The sequence below is a fragment of the Phacochoerus africanus genome, chromosome 15 (genome assembly GCF_016906955.1).
Source record: "Phacochoerus africanus isolate WHEZ1 chromosome 15, ROS_Pafr_v1, whole genome shotgun sequence".
Lineage (NCBI taxonomy): Eukaryota > Metazoa > Chordata > Mammalia > Artiodactyla > Suidae > Phacochoerus > Phacochoerus africanus.
Genome location: NC_062558.1, coordinates 40,034,184 through 40,054,072, shown reverse-complemented (window position 1 = coordinate 40,054,072; position 19,889 = coordinate 40,034,184). Strand labels below are relative to the sequence as shown.

The 19,889-nt window shown below is 45.7% G+C and overlaps 1 protein-coding gene across 2 annotated transcripts in view; it reads left to right on the top strand.

Annotated features, from left to right (window-relative positions):
- ALDH2 (aldehyde dehydrogenase 2 family member) overlaps positions 1–19,889 on the top strand; it is a 50,654-nt gene that overhangs the window by 17,330 nt on the left and 13,435 nt on the right. For both annotated transcript variants that reach the window (XM_047761172.1, XM_047761171.1), the window contains exons 2-9: positions 6,621–6,725; positions 8,682–8,822; positions 9,900–9,979; positions 12,284–12,395; positions 12,890–13,018; positions 13,428–13,541; positions 15,514–15,616; positions 16,174–16,358. In XM_047761172.1, the coding sequence (XP_047617128.1) occupies positions 6,621–6,725; positions 8,682–8,822; positions 9,900–9,979; positions 12,284–12,395; positions 12,890–13,018; positions 13,428–13,541; positions 15,514–15,616; positions 16,174–16,358 (969 nt within the window). The remainder of the gene's footprint in view (positions 1–6,620; positions 6,726–8,681; positions 8,823–9,899; positions 9,980–12,283; positions 12,396–12,889; positions 13,019–13,427; positions 13,542–15,513; positions 15,617–16,173; positions 16,359–19,889) is intronic.

Genomic DNA, 19,889 nt, shown 5'->3' with positions numbered 1-19,889 from the left:
TAGATAGTTTGAGTCCTGTTCTCTAGTTTTAGTTTGGGAATCTAAGTTGGAGCAGAGTGAAATCTTCCTGCAGCTGCTTTTCTTTATCAGATTTTTTTGAGATCATAAAAGTAACCCTTGATCACTGTGTAAAAATGAAGAAAGTAAAACTTCCCTCATACTGCACTGTACTCCCTCCAAGAGCACTGTTCACTGGTAGGTCTGTGATCTTACAGGCATTTTCTTCACATTTGTGTGTGTGTGAGCATGCATCAGACTTTTTTTTCTTTTTAACATAAATGAGATCCTTGCACTTACTGTTTGAAGTTCTGTCTCATTGAACAATGTATACAGATTATCTTCCTAAATCAGTTAAGTACATTCAAATCTTAAAGTACATTCAGATCTTATTTATTATTCCCAAGGGTTGCAAAGCAATCCGTATGAGCATTATACTCTGCTGGAACTAGCCCCTTTTAAAGCTCCTTGAGATGTTTTCAGTGTTGAGTTGTTGCAAATCCTGCAATAAAACATTTTATTTCTTTCAAAATAAGTAGCCTCTAAGCTAATATAAAAACAAAAAAGAAAGCGACAGTCCTTTGATATTCCACCCCTGCAGATAATCACTGCTAACAGGTAGTATATACAGAATATATACTACCTGTGCCTGATAGCTTGAACCTATGTCTTTTCACCTTTCATCCTCCCAAAGACTCTAGGAACCAGATCCCATCTTATAGATGAGGAAACTGAGGCTCAGAGAGGTCAAGTTCACATAAATAGTAAGTGTGAAACCAGGATTCAAGATTAGCTCTGTTCAGCTCTAACACAAATGCCCTTAGCCACATGCTGTGCTGCCTCATGACCAAGCCTAGTGGTCAAACAAGGATTAATATTACTGAGACAATTGAATATTTGATATCAGATGGGAGGAGCCAAGTTTGTGTTCACATTTGCATTCCTAGCACTGAGACTTGAATATAATCACTATTCAGTAATTATTTATCAAAGGCCGATATTTATGAAACTGTGTTTACAGTCTTTGTGCTCCAGTAGTAAGGCATGGGAACCTAATAGTTCCACTCAGAACAGCCTTTTTGCAATGAATTTGGGACATGACCAGGATTGTGAGGACACACAGGGAGTGCTGAAACTGGCAGCAAGAAAGAGACTGACAAACCACAAGCCCATAGATACATCGACAGATTGAAACCTTTCCTGCCTGGCAAACGTCCACAGTGCAGTCAACCCTCCAATCTTAGAAGTGGTGAGAGTCCAGGACTGTGGGACCAAAGACCCTAGAGAATGAGGAGAAGAGGGGAGGGGAGGGCTGGGGTCAGGTGCCGGAATGTCTCCATCAAGTCTGGGGGAGGTGGCTGCCCTTGGCCTTAACCCCAAACTAACCTAAGGTATCTAGATGATTGCCTAGGAATGTGTGAATGTGTGTGGTATTCAGTATTTACCTTGGACTTTTCTCCTCAGGACTTTGTAATATGAAAGATTCCATCTGTTTTCTCTTAGACATAAATTACCTAGCTGCCACTGAAAAATCAAATGCCAGCAGGAGTCACCCCAGGATAGAAAACCACAGCATTTGCTCAGTCCTTCTCCATCGTTCCAGGGATGGAGATTTCCTAGCTAACAGATCCCCAATTCTTTCATGCATCAAGGCTTGAAAGTAGTCTTTCTACAATATGTCCTGCCTCTATAAATTGGAGCTACTGAACAGTATTTAACCTTGTTTTGGAGACCTCGGGCAGGTTATGCCTGTCCATTGCCATGTGGTGGAGGTGGCACCAGAACATGGCTCTGTCCTTGCTTTAGTTAAGACTCCTCTCTGGGGTCCTGCAGTCCTGCTCCCAGTTCTGCTGTCCTTTCCCCTGCTTCTAAGTCCCCCACCAAGTTTCTATTTGCAGTTCCTAACCTGCAGGGGCCTAGAAAACAAGATGTCCAAAGCAGCCAAGGATCATATTATCCTCCAGCTAAGTGGTTCTAATTTTTATATGGTGATCTGCCCCGAGTTTGCAAAGATGCACGTCAAAGGATGTCTGCTGCAGCAGCACTGTCAGGAACAGAGGCAGACTTCATTTTACTGTGGTGTGCTTTACTGCACTTCGCAGATACCACGTTCTTTACGAATTGAAGGTTTATGACAACCTTGTGTCCAAGCAAGTCTGTCAGTGCATTTTTTTCCAATAGCATTTGCTCATTTCCTGTCTCTGTGTCACGTTTTGGAAATTCTCACAATATTTCAAATCCTCCACCAGCAAAAAGATTATGATTTGCTGAAGGCTTGGATAATGATTGGCACTTTTAAGCAATGAGATATTTTAAAATTAAGGTATGCACATTATATTTTGAGATATCATGCTATCGCACCCTTAAGAGACTGCAGTATAGTGTAAACATAACTTTCAAATGCACTGGGAAATGAAAAGATTCATGTGACTCGCTTTACTGCAATACTTGCTTTATTGCAGTGGTTTGGACCAAACCCAAAATCTCTGAGGTCTGCTTGTAGTGAAAACATGCCCTAAAAGTGAGTTTGTAGGACATGGTTAAATAAACAGTGGTCTGTTTGTTTTGAGGATTGCCATGTTTAAAATAATGAGGCCCATCTGCCTGTGGAATGATGTCCAAGATAAACTTAGAAAAGCAAGTTACAAAATAAAAGTCTGTGATCCCCACTAAGAGTGGATGTTCCCCATGTCTGTCCTGTTCCCTCCAGGACCCCAACAATAGTATAGGTCCTGGCATACAGCAGGCATGGAACCCAGAGGCCCCCTGCTCTCCCCAGTCCTCAGTGCAGCCCTTCTGGTTGCCCTTCTGGTTCCTCTTGTCCTCAAATCCCTCCCCCAGGCACCCCCCTCCCCCGACCTCACTGTTCTCTTTGCTTCCACGTCTCCCTTCATTTGCTTATGGATCCTGTCTCTCCCCCTGGAACTTTGGCTCAAGGAGTCAGGATGGGGTTGTTTCACTCATTGCCCAGCATGGTGATGACACTTGGTTAAAACTTAACCACTGCATGGATAAGTGAATCCAACTTTTATAATATGTAGTGAGATGTATTTATTAAAATGCATAGAAAATATAGCATTTTGATGGAAAAGCTCTTTGAGTTTTCCCAACAGTCCAGATTCAAAGTGTCAACATCTGATACCACAAGGTTGTCCCTCTGCTTCTAGAAACTATAATGGGGAAGGGTGAGCCTGTACCCTCCCAGGGTGATTGAATAACATGTTAGGTAAGTTAGGCTTTGGGTTTCTGGCTAGAAGTTATGAAGCATTGGGGAGTTCCATCTTGGCGCAGCGGAAATGAATCTGACTAGGAACCATGAGGTGGCGGGTTTGATCCCTGGCCTTGCTCAGTGGGTTAAGGATCTGGTGTTGCTGTGAGCTGTGGTGTAGGTTGCAGATGAGGCTTGGATCTGGCATTGCTGTGGCTGTGGTGTAGGCTGGCAGCAACAGCTCTAGTTAGATCCTTAGCCTGGGAACCTCCATGTGCGGCAGGTGAGGCCCTTAAAAGATAAAAGACAAAAAAAAAAAAAGTTATGGAGCGTTTGGCCTGGAATCTGCCCTTGTTTACTTAATAAATTGTGGTTACCGTGAAATGCCTCACTTGAAGGAGAACTTTGGCAGAGGCTCAGTGTGAGAACGGTTCCTGTATTGGTTTTGGTCCCCCTTCCCAAAACTACTAAAGTCTGGCAGAAGAGAAGAAAGGGGGAACTCTAAACAGAAGGAAAACCACAGGTCCCTGCAAATCCCAGCTTACTCAGTCAGAAGGGAGGATGGATGGTTGCAAAGGGGACAGTGGAGAGTGACTCAGCAAATCCAGGGCCTGAGCGGCAGATAGGTGCCAGGAATGGTCATGGGGACAGCCTGGGCCCTACCCAGGGAGAAATAGGTGAGGACTCGGGGAGTTTAACCTCTCTGTTTTACACTTCTTGATCTTTGTGAAATAGCAATGAAAACTTTTTCAGGATAAGCTAATTTGGTACGCTGCTGTGCAGGGAGCTGCAGCAATGTAGGTCCTGGCTTAGGAGCTTTACACCCCTTGTTGAATTTAATCCTCACATCAGCCCCCAGATGACTATCCCCAGTGGACTGATGAAGCATCTGGAAATGAAGGGATTGGCCCAAGGTCACAGCTCATGAGGGGGAGAGCCAGGACTAGAACCCATGTCTGTCTGGCTTAGAGGTTGGTGCTTTTTACAACATCCATAATAAAAACACAAAAATCAAATTTGCAGTAGGGTAGTAAGTAAACCACAGAGATGGAGATTAGGGAACAAGAGTTCTGACCTCCTCAAAGGCAGACATGGGTTCTGACTGGAGGCTGGAGTTGGGAGAACTGGGAAAAGAACACAGGCCTTGGAGTTCCGAAGACCTACGTTCAATTCCAGACCCTACCCTCACTGTTGTGTGACCTTGAGCAGGTGACTTGACCCTGTTGTGACTCAGTGGATCCCCTCTGTGGAGAGGATGAAGCTCACCTAGATTTGCTATGAGGTTTAAATGGGAATGATCCAGGTATGGAAAGTTCCTAGTACAGGGGCTGTTACATAATGAGTATCTGGTAACAGTCATTAGCCATTTCCGTGACATGCAGGTGGGGGATGGGATATCCTCATGGGACCAGGTGCTGACATCCTGGTCAGCAGAGGGGAATGGGGTTGAGGGGAATGGTATAAGACCACGAGACATACCCCCACGCACTGCAGCCTGCCACTCTCTGTAGCTACTGATCTCTGGCTTCAAGTGCTTCCATGAAGCAGTTGGGAGCAAGGCCATGAAACCTGAGGCTAGACTCAGGGAGGCTAAGGGAACAGATGCTCAGAATGGCCACAGGCTGTATGCCAGGCCCTCCTTTCTTCTCCGCAAGTGTTAGCTCTAGTCCTCCCTTGGGTTTCGCTCTCCTCCACGCTCACCAGGAGGTAAGACCGAGTCTCAGAGTGGGTGTGCATGCACAGGTGTGGCCCAGTCCAGCTTGAACTTGGGTTCACCTTGCTTCCAGCCTGAACTCTTTCTGCCATACCTGTTCCCTCCACTGGAAACTACCTGTCACCCATTTCTTAGCCCTGCTGCAGGAACAAACAGGTTGATGATCAACCAACTCATGTGAACTCATTTCCAAAGAACCTTCCTGAGTGACTGCAGACAGTGACCTCAGTCCTAAGCCACAGTCAGGCCATGTTAGGATGCTGGGGCCCAGGGGACTGCTTGGGGAAGGAAGGCAGAGTGACCTCAGTGGATGTCCTTGCCTTCACCCCACCAGTCACCTTTGCTCCAGCCTTGATTGAAATGATTGAAGTGACCTCAGCCCCCTCCCTGAGAGATGAGCTTCCCCAGCCTTGGGGGACAGCTTGCTGGGAGATTTCAGCTCTTTGCTCCCTGAGGGCTTCACAGGACTGCCCCTGCCCCTGTCTCCTAGCACTTCCTTCTGGGTTCACCAATAACTCTTTATTTTATCTGCCTTTATTTTATCTCAGACCAGACTTACTCCTGCCCCAGAGCCTTTGCACTTGCTGTTTGTGCTGCCTGGACTGCTTATCCTCCCACTCTTCTCGTGGTGGCTGGCTCCTTTTCATCAGTCAGGGGTCAAGTCAAATGTCTGCTCCTCATACAAGCCTTCCCTGACCATCCCAGCTGAAGTTCTCCATCTTCCTCCCTTTTTACTACTCTCTCTGGATCCTGTTTTTCTCCTTTGCACTTACGACTGCAGTCTGAAGCTGCCTTGTGTATTTGACTGCTTCTTTATTTTCTGTGCCTACTAGAGCACCAGCTCCACGAGAGAAATGTCCTAATTGAATTTGGGTCCCACAGTGTCCTCAGCCCTTCAACAGTGCCTGGCCCATTGAAGGTGTTCACTAAATATTGACTGAATGGGTGAAAGAATAATTCTGACAACAACCCTGACAGGAGTGTGGTAGAGAAAAGTTGCTAATTCTTTGCTGCTCCTCCCAGGCAAGGTGGAAGCTCTCCTCCCTCTTTGTGAATCTGGACTGGACCTGTGATTTATGCTGACCAATGGAATTTGGTGGCAGAAACAAGGCCATGTGACTTCTGAAACTAGATCTTAAGAAGCCCTTCAGCTTCTGCCTGGTGTCTTGGAACACTCTCTGGGGAAGCCACTTGTCATGTGAGGGGTCTGACTAGACTGAGTCTGCCGTACAGTCAGGAAGCCCAAGCAGCCATGTGGTGCCAGACACATGAGTGAAGAAAGCATTGTGTACCTGCAGCCGCAGGTGCCCTCACTCTGCAACCACATGACCAAGCTTTGCCTAGCTGCGCCCAGTAATGGATACAACTGTGAGAGATAATAATAAGTCAGTTTAAACTACCAAATTCTGAGGTGATGTTACACAGCTGTAGATATAGATAACTGATAGGATGGGAATGTATTCTTCATTATTCAGGCCAAAGAAACCAGGGCATTGAAAGGTCAAATGATTTATCCACAGTACTTAGCAGAGTGGGCTCTCCAGCTCAGATTGTCTCCAAGGCCTGTGCTTTTTTAACTTTCAGGCCACATCTCTCTGAAGCTAATTCCTATTTGTTCTGTTTTGTTTTGTTTTGTTTTAACATTGCTGGTGGTATCAGGTTGAGAGCTGGTCCTGAGGACTTTCTCCCTTCTCATTTTAGATCTTCATAAACAATGAGTGGCATGATGCTATCAGCAAGAAAACTTTCCCTACCGTCAATCCATCCACTGGGGATGTCATCTGTCATGTAGCTGAAGGAGACAAGGTAAGAACTGGTGACCTAACCTCAGGGAAGGGCTGAGTGGGCTGTGGGAGGGCAAGGATGATTTCATCCTTTTTTTTTTTTTTTTTTTGGCTTTTTAGGGCCACATTCTCAGCATATGGAGGTTCCTAGGCTAGGGGTCGAATTGGAGCTACAGCTGCAGGCCTATGCCATAGCCACAGCAACGCAGAATCTGAGCCGTGTCTGCGGCTCACCCTTAACCCACTGAGCAAGGCCAGGAATCGAACCTGCAACCTCATGTTTACTAGTTGGATTTGTTTCCGCCATGCCACAATGGGAATTCCTGACTTCATCTTTTTAACTATATGATTTCTATATAGTTGAAACTTTATTGTGTATTACTTTCATAACTAAAAAATAGCAATTAAAATTTTTGAGTAAGTGAAGTCACAGAAACTCTTCCTTATAGACAAAAGTGCTAGATTATACCTGGGTTCAAGATTTCATACAGTTGTGGAATTGTAGACTTGGAATTTAATTTGAGGACATCTAACCCAATTTCTCCATTCCAGACCTGAAAGTTGAAAGTCAGTGAAAGGGTGTCTATAGCTAGATGGAAATCTTGATGAGCAGAATTTGGGCCTCCTGAGATCTAGCTCCTGGTGTCTGTAGTGTATTTTGTTTTAATTACGTATAATAATTAACAAATAGTAATACTAATTTTAAAGTTAAAATATTAGACTTAAGTAGAAATATTTCATTTTTTAAAAATGGAAAAAACTTTAAAAAATAATTCAGGAAGTTCCTGTGTGATGCAGTGGGTTGAGGATCTGGCATTGCCACAGCTGTGGTGTAGGTTGCAACTGTGGTTATGGGTTCAGTCCCTGGCCCAGGAAATTCCACATGCTGCAAGTGTGGCCAAAAAAAAAAAAAATTCAAGAATGCCTCCTGCCCTCTGCTTTAAAACTGTCTTCTATTTTTTTTTTTATTTTCCCACTGTACAGCAAGGGGGTCAGGTTATCCTTACATGTATACATTACAATTACATTTTTCCCCCAGCCTTTCTTCTGTTGCAACATGAGTACAAAGTTCTCAATGCTATTCAGCAGGATTAAAACTGTCTTCTATATACACATTTAAGGGCTTGCTCCCTTGGCTAAATGAGTAAATACTTTTCTGGCTCATAGGGTAGTCTAATGGAACATATATTTAGTATTAGTGAAAAGCATGCTTCCCACCTCCTGATACACATTTTCCTATATGGAAAGTGCTGGCTATGTTTTTTTTTTTGTCTTTTTGCTATTTCTTGGGCCGCTCCTGCAGCATATGGAGGTTCCCAGGCTAGGGGTCGAATCGGGGCTGTAGCCACTGGCCTACACCAGAGCCAAAGCAACCGGGATCCGACCCGCATCTGCAACCTACACCACAGCTCACGGCAACGCTGGATCGTTAACCCACTGAGCAAGGCCAGGGATCGAACCTGCAACCTCATGGTTCCTAGTCGGATTCGTTAACCACTGTACCACGAAGGGAACTCCAAAAGTGCTGGCTATGTTGATTTTATGACTTCCCTAAGGAGATGAAAGCTGGGCAAACCTGCATTTGTTGGAGACTGCCAGTCATCTTAGAAGGAATGGTTAATTTCACTGGGCTTGCTTTGAAAGGAAGAGGGGGAAAAAAAAAAGGCCAAATTCTAAGTGCTGATCCCTGAGTGCCTCTTCTTACAAAACTCTTCAGGGGATTTTGAAATAGAAATCCCAAAATGGAAACTGTCAGGATCCTCATCCCCACTGTGACTCCTGGGAAGGAGAGAAGCCCAGCTGCTTAATTCTGAAGCTGGCCAAACAGAGCCTTTGGAGGCTGGGAGAGACTGTTTGGGACAGTTTCTACTCAGCCATTGACTGAAGCCGCTGTGGGTACATTTGGCAGCAGAGCAGGAGGTATTTGGAGCTGGTTATTGCCAAGAAGGCCTGAGCTGCCTTGGTGGGTGTTTTCCAGGAAGATGTGGACAGGGCAGTGGAAGCTGCCCGGGCTGCATTCCAGCTGGGCTCGCCCTGGCGTCGCATGGATGCATCTGACAGGGGCCGGCTGCTGAACCGCCTGGCCGATTTGATTGAGCGGGACCGGACCTACCTAGCGGTGAGTTCTAAGCCCCCTCCCCTCTCATCCCACAGGACAAATGGATATCCTATGGACAGGCAGGAAAGGGTTGCATTGCTGACAAGTAACTGGTCAGAGTGGCATAGGCTCAATACCACTGGGGTACACCCCTGCACCAGCCTGGGGAGCCTCTTGGTGTTTCCTTTGATGCAATGTGTTCTGCTAAGAAAGGAGACATGGGGGCGGGGGTGGAGGGGGGGTGCTGTGATGGAGAAGGCTTCCCAGGAGAGAGACCCCCAGGAATGGATACCTCTCCCAGACCCTCTGTGTGGTGGGCCTTCTCCCCGGCTGCAAGAGGCAAAAGAAACCATACTGCCCATAGCCATCAGAGTGAACCTTCTAGAAGGCAAATTATACAATGGCACTTTGCCCTTAAGGCTCCCGTGGTATCCTTTATCCTTAGGATAAAGTCCTGTTCCCTCAACATGATCTACTAGGCTTTGCCTGGTTTGGCTCCATCTCCCAACTCATGCTGCATGGTAGCCTCAGACACACAGCTCAGCTCACCAGCTTTCCTTTAACTTCTTCACTGCCAGGCTTTAGGCCTTTGCACATGCTGTATCCTCCATTCAGGGTGCTCTTCCTTTTGTCACTATTCGTACCTTCCCCTTTGCCTGGTTCCTCCTACATATCCTTCATGTTTCAGCCTAAGGGTGCTTCTTAGGCTGTGATTTTCTCCAGCTGGGTTGGGTACTTTCTAGCATTCTTAGCACTTGTAACTAATGAGTCATGTTATTATTGGCTGTCTTTTTGGCTTATAAGCTCCACAATCATCTGTGTTCTCAGCACCTGGATCTGGCATGGAGCAGAAGCTTGGAAAAAAACATGTTTGTGAAACGACTGAATGAGAAATTGGTGCATCTGTCTTCCCATCCCCCTCGTCAAGCTCCCTGCCGCTGAAGAGGGAGGGGCAATGGCCCAGAGCTGCCATGAAATTTAGTGCAAAGTGGCCACCAGTCCTTCCTTGTCCATGCTGAGCCTCAGTACTCTTGGTCACCCCATTAGCTGTGATTCATTTCTGTGCCCACCTATGTTGATCTTGTTCTCTTTGCTCAGGCACTGGAGACCCTGGACAACGGCAAGCCCTATGTCATCTCTTACCTGGTAGATTTGGACATGGTCCTCAAGTGTCTCCGGTAGGGGCTCAGACTTCTTGTTCTTTGTTCTGGCCGTGCCAAAGGAGGGGGGATAGTGTTGCTGGAGGGGTGGAAACAGAATAATGTAAAAGGATCACAGGAGCTGGAGAAACATTCTAGTTAGAAGCCATCTCAAGGGAATAATCTCTCAAGACAAAAACTATAATTGAGTCATACATGTTTTCTCCTTCAGTTCTGGTAATTTATGTGTTAGTTGGAACTTATCCACTTCCTCTAGGCTATCTAATTTGTTGGCTACCATTGCACATAGCATTAGCTCACAATCCTTTTGATCTCTGTGAGATTGGTCCTAATGTCCCCTCTTCCATTTCTGATTTTAGTGATTTGTGTCTTCTCCCCTTTTTTTCCTTGGTCTAGCTAAAGGTTAGTCAGCTTAATAAATGTTTTCAAAGAACCAGCTTTGGGATTTGTTGATTTTATTGTTTTCATTTCATCCACCTCTGCTCTAATCTTTAGTATTTGCTTCCTCTTGTAGCTTTCGGTTTAGTTTAAAAATAAACATTTAAATGACCAAGAAATACAGGATGAGGAATAAGAGCTTTGTCAGCATGCTTGGGTCACAGACAACAGGAACTCACTCAGCCTAACTTGAGCAGCTAGCCAGGTGCCCTGAGTCCCGAAGGCCACTGTGTCTCACTGCTGTCCCCTTGCTTCATTCTTCTCTCAACTACCCGGGCATCTGATTGGGGCCTGTCTGTGTTTTGCAACCTGGCCGCCCACACCTGGGCGTGATTCTGTATGTGTGATTCTAGCCAGACTAGGCTGTGTTCCTTAATCCTCATGCCAAATTCCTGGAGGCGGGGCCCTGATTGGCTGGCCTTAAGTCTGGCCAGCTGTGGTTTGGGTGGACAGATCACTGTGCAAATAATGGCTGTTTCCCTGTGATCATGTGGATGGGGGTGGAGGGGAAGAAGCAGTGCCAGGAAAGTATGGGCTGGATAAGAAAAGAGTAGTTCTATCCCATAACAGGGATTCTCAACCAGGGCAGCTGTCTCCCAGAGGACAGTGGGTAATATCTAGAAACATTTTTTGTTGTTGTTGTCAGACTTGGAGGGAGGGGTGTTTGTGGCATCTAGTAGACCAGGGATGCTCTAGAAATGCTACAAAACACAGGTCAGCCTGCACAGCAAAGAATTTTATAGCCCCAAGTGGGAGCAGTCCATGATCGAGAATGTTCTGCAAGGAAACTCCAGAGGGAGCAGCCTGGTGAATCTCAGGCAGAGCCCAGGCCTTTCTGCATTTAGCAGTATGCCTTTGTGCTGATTAAATACCTGTTCTGAGGCAGACAAACACATGTAATATAGACCTGGGAGGAAGGGGGCAGCAATGCCTTAATGTGTACAGATTTGGCAACTCCCTGGCTATTTTTCTCTCCAGGGTCATAAACCTGTGTTCACACCCAGGTTAACTATGGTCTCAGGCTAACTTCAGAAGGCACACTCATTTCTGAAATCTCTCTTTTACCTTGCATGATGCTTTTCTCCCCCATCTTTCATTTTTCCTATTTCCCTGAAAACCACATGGCTCTTCTTTCCCTCCACCTCAGCTCTAATTTGCTGTGCTTTTTTTTTTTCTGTTTTGTTTTTTGGGTTTTTTTTTGTCTTTTTTTTTGCCATTTCTAGGGCCGCTCCCACAGCATATGGAGGTTCCCAGGCTAGGGGTCTAATCGGAGCTGTAGCTGCTGGCCTACACCAGAGCCACAGCAATGCAGGATTCGGGCCATGTCTGCAACCTACACCACAGCTCATGGAAAACCAGAGCTCATGGAAATGCTGTGCTTTTCTGCCCTTAGTGTCTCTGTGTCTGGAAGGTTGGGACCCAATCATTCATTTGTTTCTGGTCACTGTTCACTCAGTCTTAGTATAGTGTTCTGCACACAGCAAGTGCCAGCTATTAGATCCACTAGAGTTGATCCATGGTTTCCAGAAGCTAATGTAGAGTGCTGGGCTGGTGCCATAGTCACAGTTTAATAAATCTGAATGTTTATGGAAAATACTGATTCCTGGGCTCCAGAGAGTAATTGAGTAGGTCAGAAATGGGTACCTGGAATTTGGTGTTTTTTACAAACACCCCCCACCCCAGGTGATTCTGAGGCTTAGAGGTTAGTTAGCTGGAATGGATTGTTGTGACCCTGGCAGTTAGTCAGGTCTTTCTGAAAATAAGCTAAGAGCAAGGCCGATTATCAGAGAGTCCTAACTGGGCCAGTATGAGTTTTTCTTCTGCCAGGGTTTACCAGGGTACCTGACAGTCATTGATAAAGCTTGCATTTTTTTTTTTTTTAAGTTACTATGCTGGCTGGGCTGATAAGTACCATGGTAAAACCCTTCCCATCGACGGGGACTACTTCAGCTACACTCGCCATGAGCCTGTGGGAGTGTGTGGGCAGATCATCCCGGTGAGTATTAGCCTCATAATAAACAGATGGAGGTTTATCAGGAATGCTATGAGGGGCAGTGGTCTTGGGCAAGCTCATTGCCAAGGTGGGAGAGTCTGCAGGGTGATGTTAGAAGGCAGTCTGGGCAGTGGTTGAGGCTTTAACAAAGGCAACCAGCGCTGCTATGCGTGAGACTTGTGACCTTGGGCAAGTCACCTATTATCTTGGGACTTGGTTTTCTTATCATGAAAAGCATGAACACAGAGCTGTCTTAGGGTGGTAGGGAGGATTGAATGTGACAATCTGCCTAGTATGTAAAAGCACTAATGCATGTGAGTCACCAGTATTATCTCTACCACCTGCCTTGTTCATATCTGTCTTAAATTTACAATTGAGTTGTGGGAAGGACACAGGAGGTTCAGAGAATCTGGTGCTGCTTCTGCTCTCTGGCTGCCATTTTCTGCTGCCAGTGCAGCTCTTGCTGAGATTGTGGAAGTGGCTGTTGTTGATTGCAGTGGAACTTCCCGCTCTTGATGCAAGCGTGGAAACTGGGCCCAGCCTTGGCGACTGGAAACGTGGTTGTGATGAAGGTTTCTGAGCAGACTCCACTCACTGCCCTCTATGTGGCCAACTTGATTAAGGAGGTACATGGCTTGTGTCTGTCTGTCTTGACCTCTAAGTGCCTTCATACAGGGTATAGGCTTGTTCTATAGGAGTTCTGATGAGGGGCCCCGTAGTGGGGAGGGGTGTTTATAGAGCAGGGACTGACGCCCCCCCATCACACTTCAGCCAGAGTGACTCCCATCACCTCTTCTCTACATTGGGTTTCATCGCTTTGAAGAATGAAAACCATTCTAAGTGAATGCCATGAGGGAATCCCATGAAACAGGCTTCTCGCTATACCATTTATAATTCCTGAGAGGTACCCCGAAGACTGCTCACCCGTGTCCTGGGCAGACTGCCTCAGCCTCTCTGGGAGGGGATGTATATTTCTCTGTCCAGACCCTTTGAGCAGGAGAATGACTCCCAGTGTCCCTGGGTGTTTGCCCATAGGCCGGCTTTCCTCCTGGCGTGGTCAATATTGTTCCTGGATATGGCCCAACAGCCGGGGCTGCCATCGCCTCTCATGAGGATGTGGACAAAGTGGCCTTCACAGGCTCTACTGAGGTAAGGCATCCTAGGACCTCAAGCTTGTGGTGCCTTTGGCTTAAGGGCATCCCTCCTAAAAGGACGATGTGTTCACACTTGGCCTCTGGGTACTGCATGTGGGGGGAAGAGGGGGTTGGGAGGGTTCTGCCCCAGGACTGCCTCTGAGTAGCTCAAGTGAGGGGCCCCATGTGTGCTGGCAGGGCCCCATCTGGGTGGAGCCTTCTTCGGATTGATTAACACTCCAGCTGCTGTGGGGGGCTGGCATCCTGTAAATAAATAGGATAAAGAGACCAAGACTGTCTAGATTTCATAAAGCCTAGAACTGACTGGCAGCCCATGGTCAAAGCACTTCAGCTTTGTCAGACTCCTTGACTGGCACTGTCCTGGTGATTAAAGAGTGTGGGCTTCAGGAAGAAAGGAGTTCAAATCCCAGCCTTGACATTTTGACATGGGGGAATTCACTGAATGTCTTTGGGGGCTCCATTCATTGTGTTGATGAGGATGAGGATGGTGGAGTTTCCTTCGTGGTTCAGTGGTTAATGAACCTGACTAGGATCTATGAGGATTCGGGTTCAATCCCTAGCCTTGCTTAGTGGATTAAGGGTCCGACGTTGCCATGAGCTGTGGTGTAGGTCACAGATTCGGCCCAGATCCCAAGTTGCTGTGGCTGTGGTGTAGGCCAGCAGCTGTAGCTCTGATTCAACCCCTAGACTGGGAACTTCCATATGCTGCAGATTCAGCCCTAAAAAGAAAAAAAAAAATTAGGATGGCACTATCTATGCAGTAGAGACAGTAGGTGTGGTGTAGTGGGGAAGAGAATGCACTTTGGAGTTTACCTAACTTTCAGCAGCACTTACTGAGCTACGAGACCTTGGGCAAGTCAGCCTCCTTAAGCCTCCATTTACCCATCTATAAAGTGGGGATAATGCGCCCACCTCACAGGGTTGGCATAAGATAAAGCTTATGACATATTTAGCAAAGGTCCAGCCCAGAGTAAATACTCGGTGAGTGAATGAATGAATGAGTGCTGCTCTGTGCCAGGCCTCAGAGACACGAAAACAAATAAGATGCCTTGCGTCTCCTTAAACATAATTTCCTTTAAAGCAGGGACAAAATTCCTTCTAAAGAGGTAACTTTTTCTTATCCTTGAATTCTTGGAAGGCTTCTTCACATGACTTCAGAGAAGGCACACTGAATAGTGTATAACGAAGGTGATCTTCAAAATGACCCCCCTGAGATACAGATACTTTCAAATGTTCAGTCTGTGAGCAGTGATGATGGTCTGGGGAGGGCAGAACAATGGTCAAGATGATGGTCCAGGCTTGCTTGGCTTAGTCACCACATAAATTAATGCCTCAAGGGGATGCTGAGAATCTTTTAGAGGGGATGGTCTCCTGACTAGATATGTATATTCCTTCAGCAAATAAGCACAGGGGTGTCTTTGTGCCAGGCTCTTGGAATATGGAGGTGAAAGGCACCCCATCTTCACCCTGTGACGGGAGATAGCATTTAAAACACCATAGGAAGGAGGCAGGATAGCAGGTCTGAACTGGTGCACGATGCAGCCTGCCCAAGTGTGCATTCTGATTCCACATTTACTGTGTGACTTTGGGCAGATGACTTGTCCACTCTGAGCTGCAGTGCCCACATTTCTAAATCAAGGGAAAGAATTAGCCTTATCTCTGAGGTTGTTGTGAGGGTTGAACTTAGTGCACACAAAGCACTTAGCACAGTATCTGGTACGTAGGTGGTGCTCAGTATGTAGAAGCCACACAGCAATGACTCTGCTCTATGTTGTTACTGTCCTTGAGGTCCTAGGAGCTCAGGGGTGGGGCAGTGATGGTAAGTGAATGGACAGATTTGGTGAAATTTTCTGGGTCTCTTGTGAACCAGCTACTCCCTCAAGTTGTGGTGGCTTCTATTCTGTGTCTATGAGTGTTTGGCTTTTTACTCCTACTGAAAGTTTGTCTCTGTTTCTGCTTCCCTATAGGTTGGCCACCTCATCCAGGTTGCTGCAGGGAAGAGTAACCTCAAGAGAGTGACCCTGGAGCTAGGAGGAAAGAGCCCCAATATCATCATGTCAGATGCTGATAGTAAGTTTTTGGGTGGGGTCGGGGTAGAGGAAGGTCTGATATCAACGTGCCCCTGGCTTTCTATTCCATGGTCCCACTGACTTCTGTAATTCTCAGCATCCATCAGGAGGGGTTTCTGCCCCCAGGGCCCCAGCATGGCCCCCTTGCCTGCATGATGTGGCCTCTCCTCCAGCCTTTCTCCTCTCTGTTCCCTATAATTCAGCCAGGCTGAGGTACTTAGCTGCCCACCACACTTCATACTTTCAGATAACACTACTCTTCCTCCATCACTTCCTTTTTTCTGGTCCTGCTGAGGCACTCTCAGCTTTGTCCTCCCTGAGGGAGCCTTCTCTGAGGGCTAAAGGCCAGCTGGGTTGGTCTTCCGGCTGCCCTTGGCTCCGTTACCACGTGGGTTACAACCACCATCCTTTGTGTCTGTCTGCCACTTGGTCTCTACACTCAGAGGAGGGAGAGAACGGGGCTTGTCTTGTTTCAGCACAGTGCTTGTGGTAGTGCTAATGGGTTAAGGGACCAGGCTTCTCTTCGTCCTCTTCTTACGGTTGCTTCTGCCTCCACAGTGGACTGGGCTGTGGAGCAGGCCCACTTCGCCCTGTTCTTCAACCAGGGCCAGTGCTGCTCTGCGGGCTCCCGGACCTTTGTGCAGGAGGACATTTACGCTGAGTTTGTGGAGCGGAGTGTTGCCCGGGCCAGGTCTCGTGTGGTGGGGAACCCTTTTGACAGCCGGACTGAGCAGGGGCCGCAGGTAAGCCCAGTAGGTAAGCCCACGTAGGTCTTGGTGTCTGGAGCCGGCATGAGAAGCAGAAAGGACCTTGGACTCCAAGTTGGGCAGGCCTGGTTTCAGGTCTCAGCTCTGCTGGGAACCAGCTGTGTGCCCTTGGGAAGCCACATGCCCTCTCTGAGCTACCATTCTCTCATCCATAATGTCTGCCTTTCCTAAATCACAGGGTGGCTCTGAAGTGGAAATGAATAATGGAAAGCCCCTTGTAAATTACATACACATGATAAACACTAGGAGTGTCTGTGCAAAAGGGAATGTATGCCTTCTAGCCTTTTGGCCATCCATAAAAATGCATCTAAGAAAGACACATGCATACCTGTTCATGTGGTTACTTCTGGGAGGTGGGTGGAGGGCCATGGTATGGGTAGCAGAGAGACTTTATTTCACTTTATAGTCTTCTGAGCTGTTTAAGATTTAAAAAAAAATTATTTTTACTATGAGCATGTATTCTTTTTTGGGGGCCGCCCCACAGCATAGGGAATTTCCCGGGCCAGGGATCAGATGCAAGTCATAGTTGCGACCTATGCTGTAGCAATGCCAGATACTTTAACCCACTGTGCCAGGTGAGGGATTGAACCTGTGTCCTGGCATTTCAGAGATGCCACAGTGAGAATTCCTATTCTTTTTAATTAATAAAAATATAGTCAATAGTAAGTACAATAAAAAGAGTCACTCCCCACCATTTCCTCTCACATCCTGGTCCTTTTTCCAGCATCATCCTTGGACCAGCCTGTCCTGGGCACACTCTCCCTAGGGCCCTGCACTGGCCTCCTCCAGCCACCCGCCTCCGAGGGACGAAGAATCCATAGGGTCAGGGATGCTTGCAGTGCCCTTCAGTCCCTTGCATGCGGCCCTGAGCCCACTTCTGGGGCCCATGGGGGCTTCTCTATAGGCTCCATTGTCCTGGGGGCATTTACACTGCTGGTGTCCACTCCCCAGGCTCCATGACTGGCCAGAACAGCCTTTTTAAAAAAATTAATAGATTCTATTTTTTAGAAAGAAGAGCAGAAAGTACATACTCCCTAATCTCCTACTACCTAGTTTCTCCTATTATTAACATCTTGCATTGCTGTGATACATTTGTTATAATTTGATGAGCCATTACTCATATATTATTATTAACTTAAGTCCATAGTTTACATTAGGGTTCACTTTTTTTTTTGTCTTTTCGCTATTTCTTGGGCCGCCCCTGCGGCATATGGAGGTTCCCAGGCTAGGGGTCAAATCAGAGCCATAGCCACCGGCCTACACCAGAGCCACAGCAACGCGGGATCCAAGCCGCATCTGCAACCTACACCACAGCTCACAGCAACGCCGGTCGTTAACCCACTGAGCAAGGGCAGGGACCGAACCCGCAACCTCATGGTTCCTAGTCGGATTCGTTAACCACTGTGCCATGACGGGAACTCCTGGTGTTATACTTTCTATGGGTTTTGACAATGAATCAGGACATGTATCCCCCGTCAGAGTAGTTTCAGTGCAGTGAAAATCTCCTGTGCTACACCAATTCATTCTTTCCTCCCCCAACCCCTGCAACCAACCACTGCAACCACTTATCTTAACTCTCTCTATAGTTTTGTCTTTTCCAGAATGTCATATAGTTGGAGTCCTATAGTCTGTAGCCTTTTGAGGTTAGGCTTTTTTTTTTCCCAGATTGCCTTCTTTTACTTAGCAATATGCATTTAAGTTTCCTCCATATTTTTTCATGACTTGATAACTCATTCCCTTTTTTTTTCTTCTTTTTTTTTTTTTAGGGACACACCAGTGGCATATGGAAGTTCTCAGGCTAGGGGGTCAAATCCGAGCTGCAGCTGCCAGTCTACACCACAGCCACAGCAACGCAGGATCTGAGCCATGTCTGGGACCTACACCACAGCTCACAGCAACCCCAGATCCTTAACCCACTGAGTGAGGCCAGGGATCGAACCCACATCCTCATGGATACTAGTTGGGCTCATGACCCTTGAACCACAGTGGGAACTCCAAGCTCATTCCTTTTTATGGCTGAATAGTATGCCATTGAATGGGTAGACCGCATTTTCTTTATCCATTCATCTGCTGATAGACCCTTAAGTTGTTTCTCCTTTTTGGCTGTTGTGAAGAGTGCTGCTGTGAACCCCAGCATCTCTTTTTCTCTCTTATTTTTGTGGTTTGTGGCTAATTATTATGCTAACACAAATTTGTATAAAATGCTTCAAAGAAAAGAGTTTAAAGTAAAATAACACTCCTTTGTCTTCTCCAAGTCCATTCCCCACAGGTAACCTGCTCCACCTCCCCCCACAAAACACACAAAGAGCTACACTTTGGTGTGTTTGTTTTAACAAAAATAGGGTTTTGTAATATATACCATTCTACACACTCCCCCTCACCTTTACAAAATATCTTAGGCTGTCTTTTTGTGTCAGATAGTTCACAGATCTGCTATAAATGATGACACAATATAGGGATATACCGTAATTACATTAACCAGCCCTTTTACTCATGTATACTTAGAATTGTTTCCATTTTTTTGCTTCTATAAGATGCTCCCCAGTGACTATCCTTGTTCAGGTCTCTTTGTCACATGTAGAATAAACTTCTAGAAGTTAAATATTAAATAGCTGGATCAAAGGATATGAACATCAAATTTTTTGTCTAATGTTAATAAGCTACTTTCCCAAAGAGCTGTACCAGCTTACAGTCCTTTTTTTTTTTTTTTTAATTTTTTACAGAATAAAATACATACATTTATACACAGTTACATTCACACAGATTATTATAACGTGGATCTTAAGAAACAGATTGACTCCCACTGGAGAAGTGGAATGGAAAATATGCTGAGACAAATAGAAAATTTATTCTATACTTTATCCCAATTTTAGGCTTTCATCTTTACTACTTAGCATTATCTATTACGTTTCAATTTTTCTTTAAAAATTAGCATTATATTAAATTGTTATATTATGCAACTAAAATTTATAAAGAAAAAAGCTTATATACCATTAAATATTTTATATAGCATAGTAAAAAGAATAACAACTGGTAAGCATAACAAAAATAATACACCCTCTGAAAATAAGTAAAATATAAAATGCATAACTTGGTTAAAAAACAGTGTAACTATATAAATATGTCCTCACAATTTGTTCCATCTCATTGATTCTTCAGTAAAGGCATTACACCATTCTAGGTGATGTGATGTGATAAACAAGACATTATAGACTTTACATTGTACCATGGAGAGAAATGGTTATTAATAATACAATTGTAGAACTGTATTAATTGTACAGTGGCATTATTTAATTATAATTATCATAAGTTCTTTGATGGAGAGGAAATAAGAATCAGATCTAAGAAGACTTCAGCATTCCAAGAATGATGTCAAATGACCCCCTTCATAGTGGATTATGCACTTATTTACTATGAGATATATTTCTTCTCCAGAGATTCCTTGTTTGTGTATCAATTGTAGATTTTTGGCTTGCAGTTATTCTGAAGTTTTGATGTAAGAGTCTA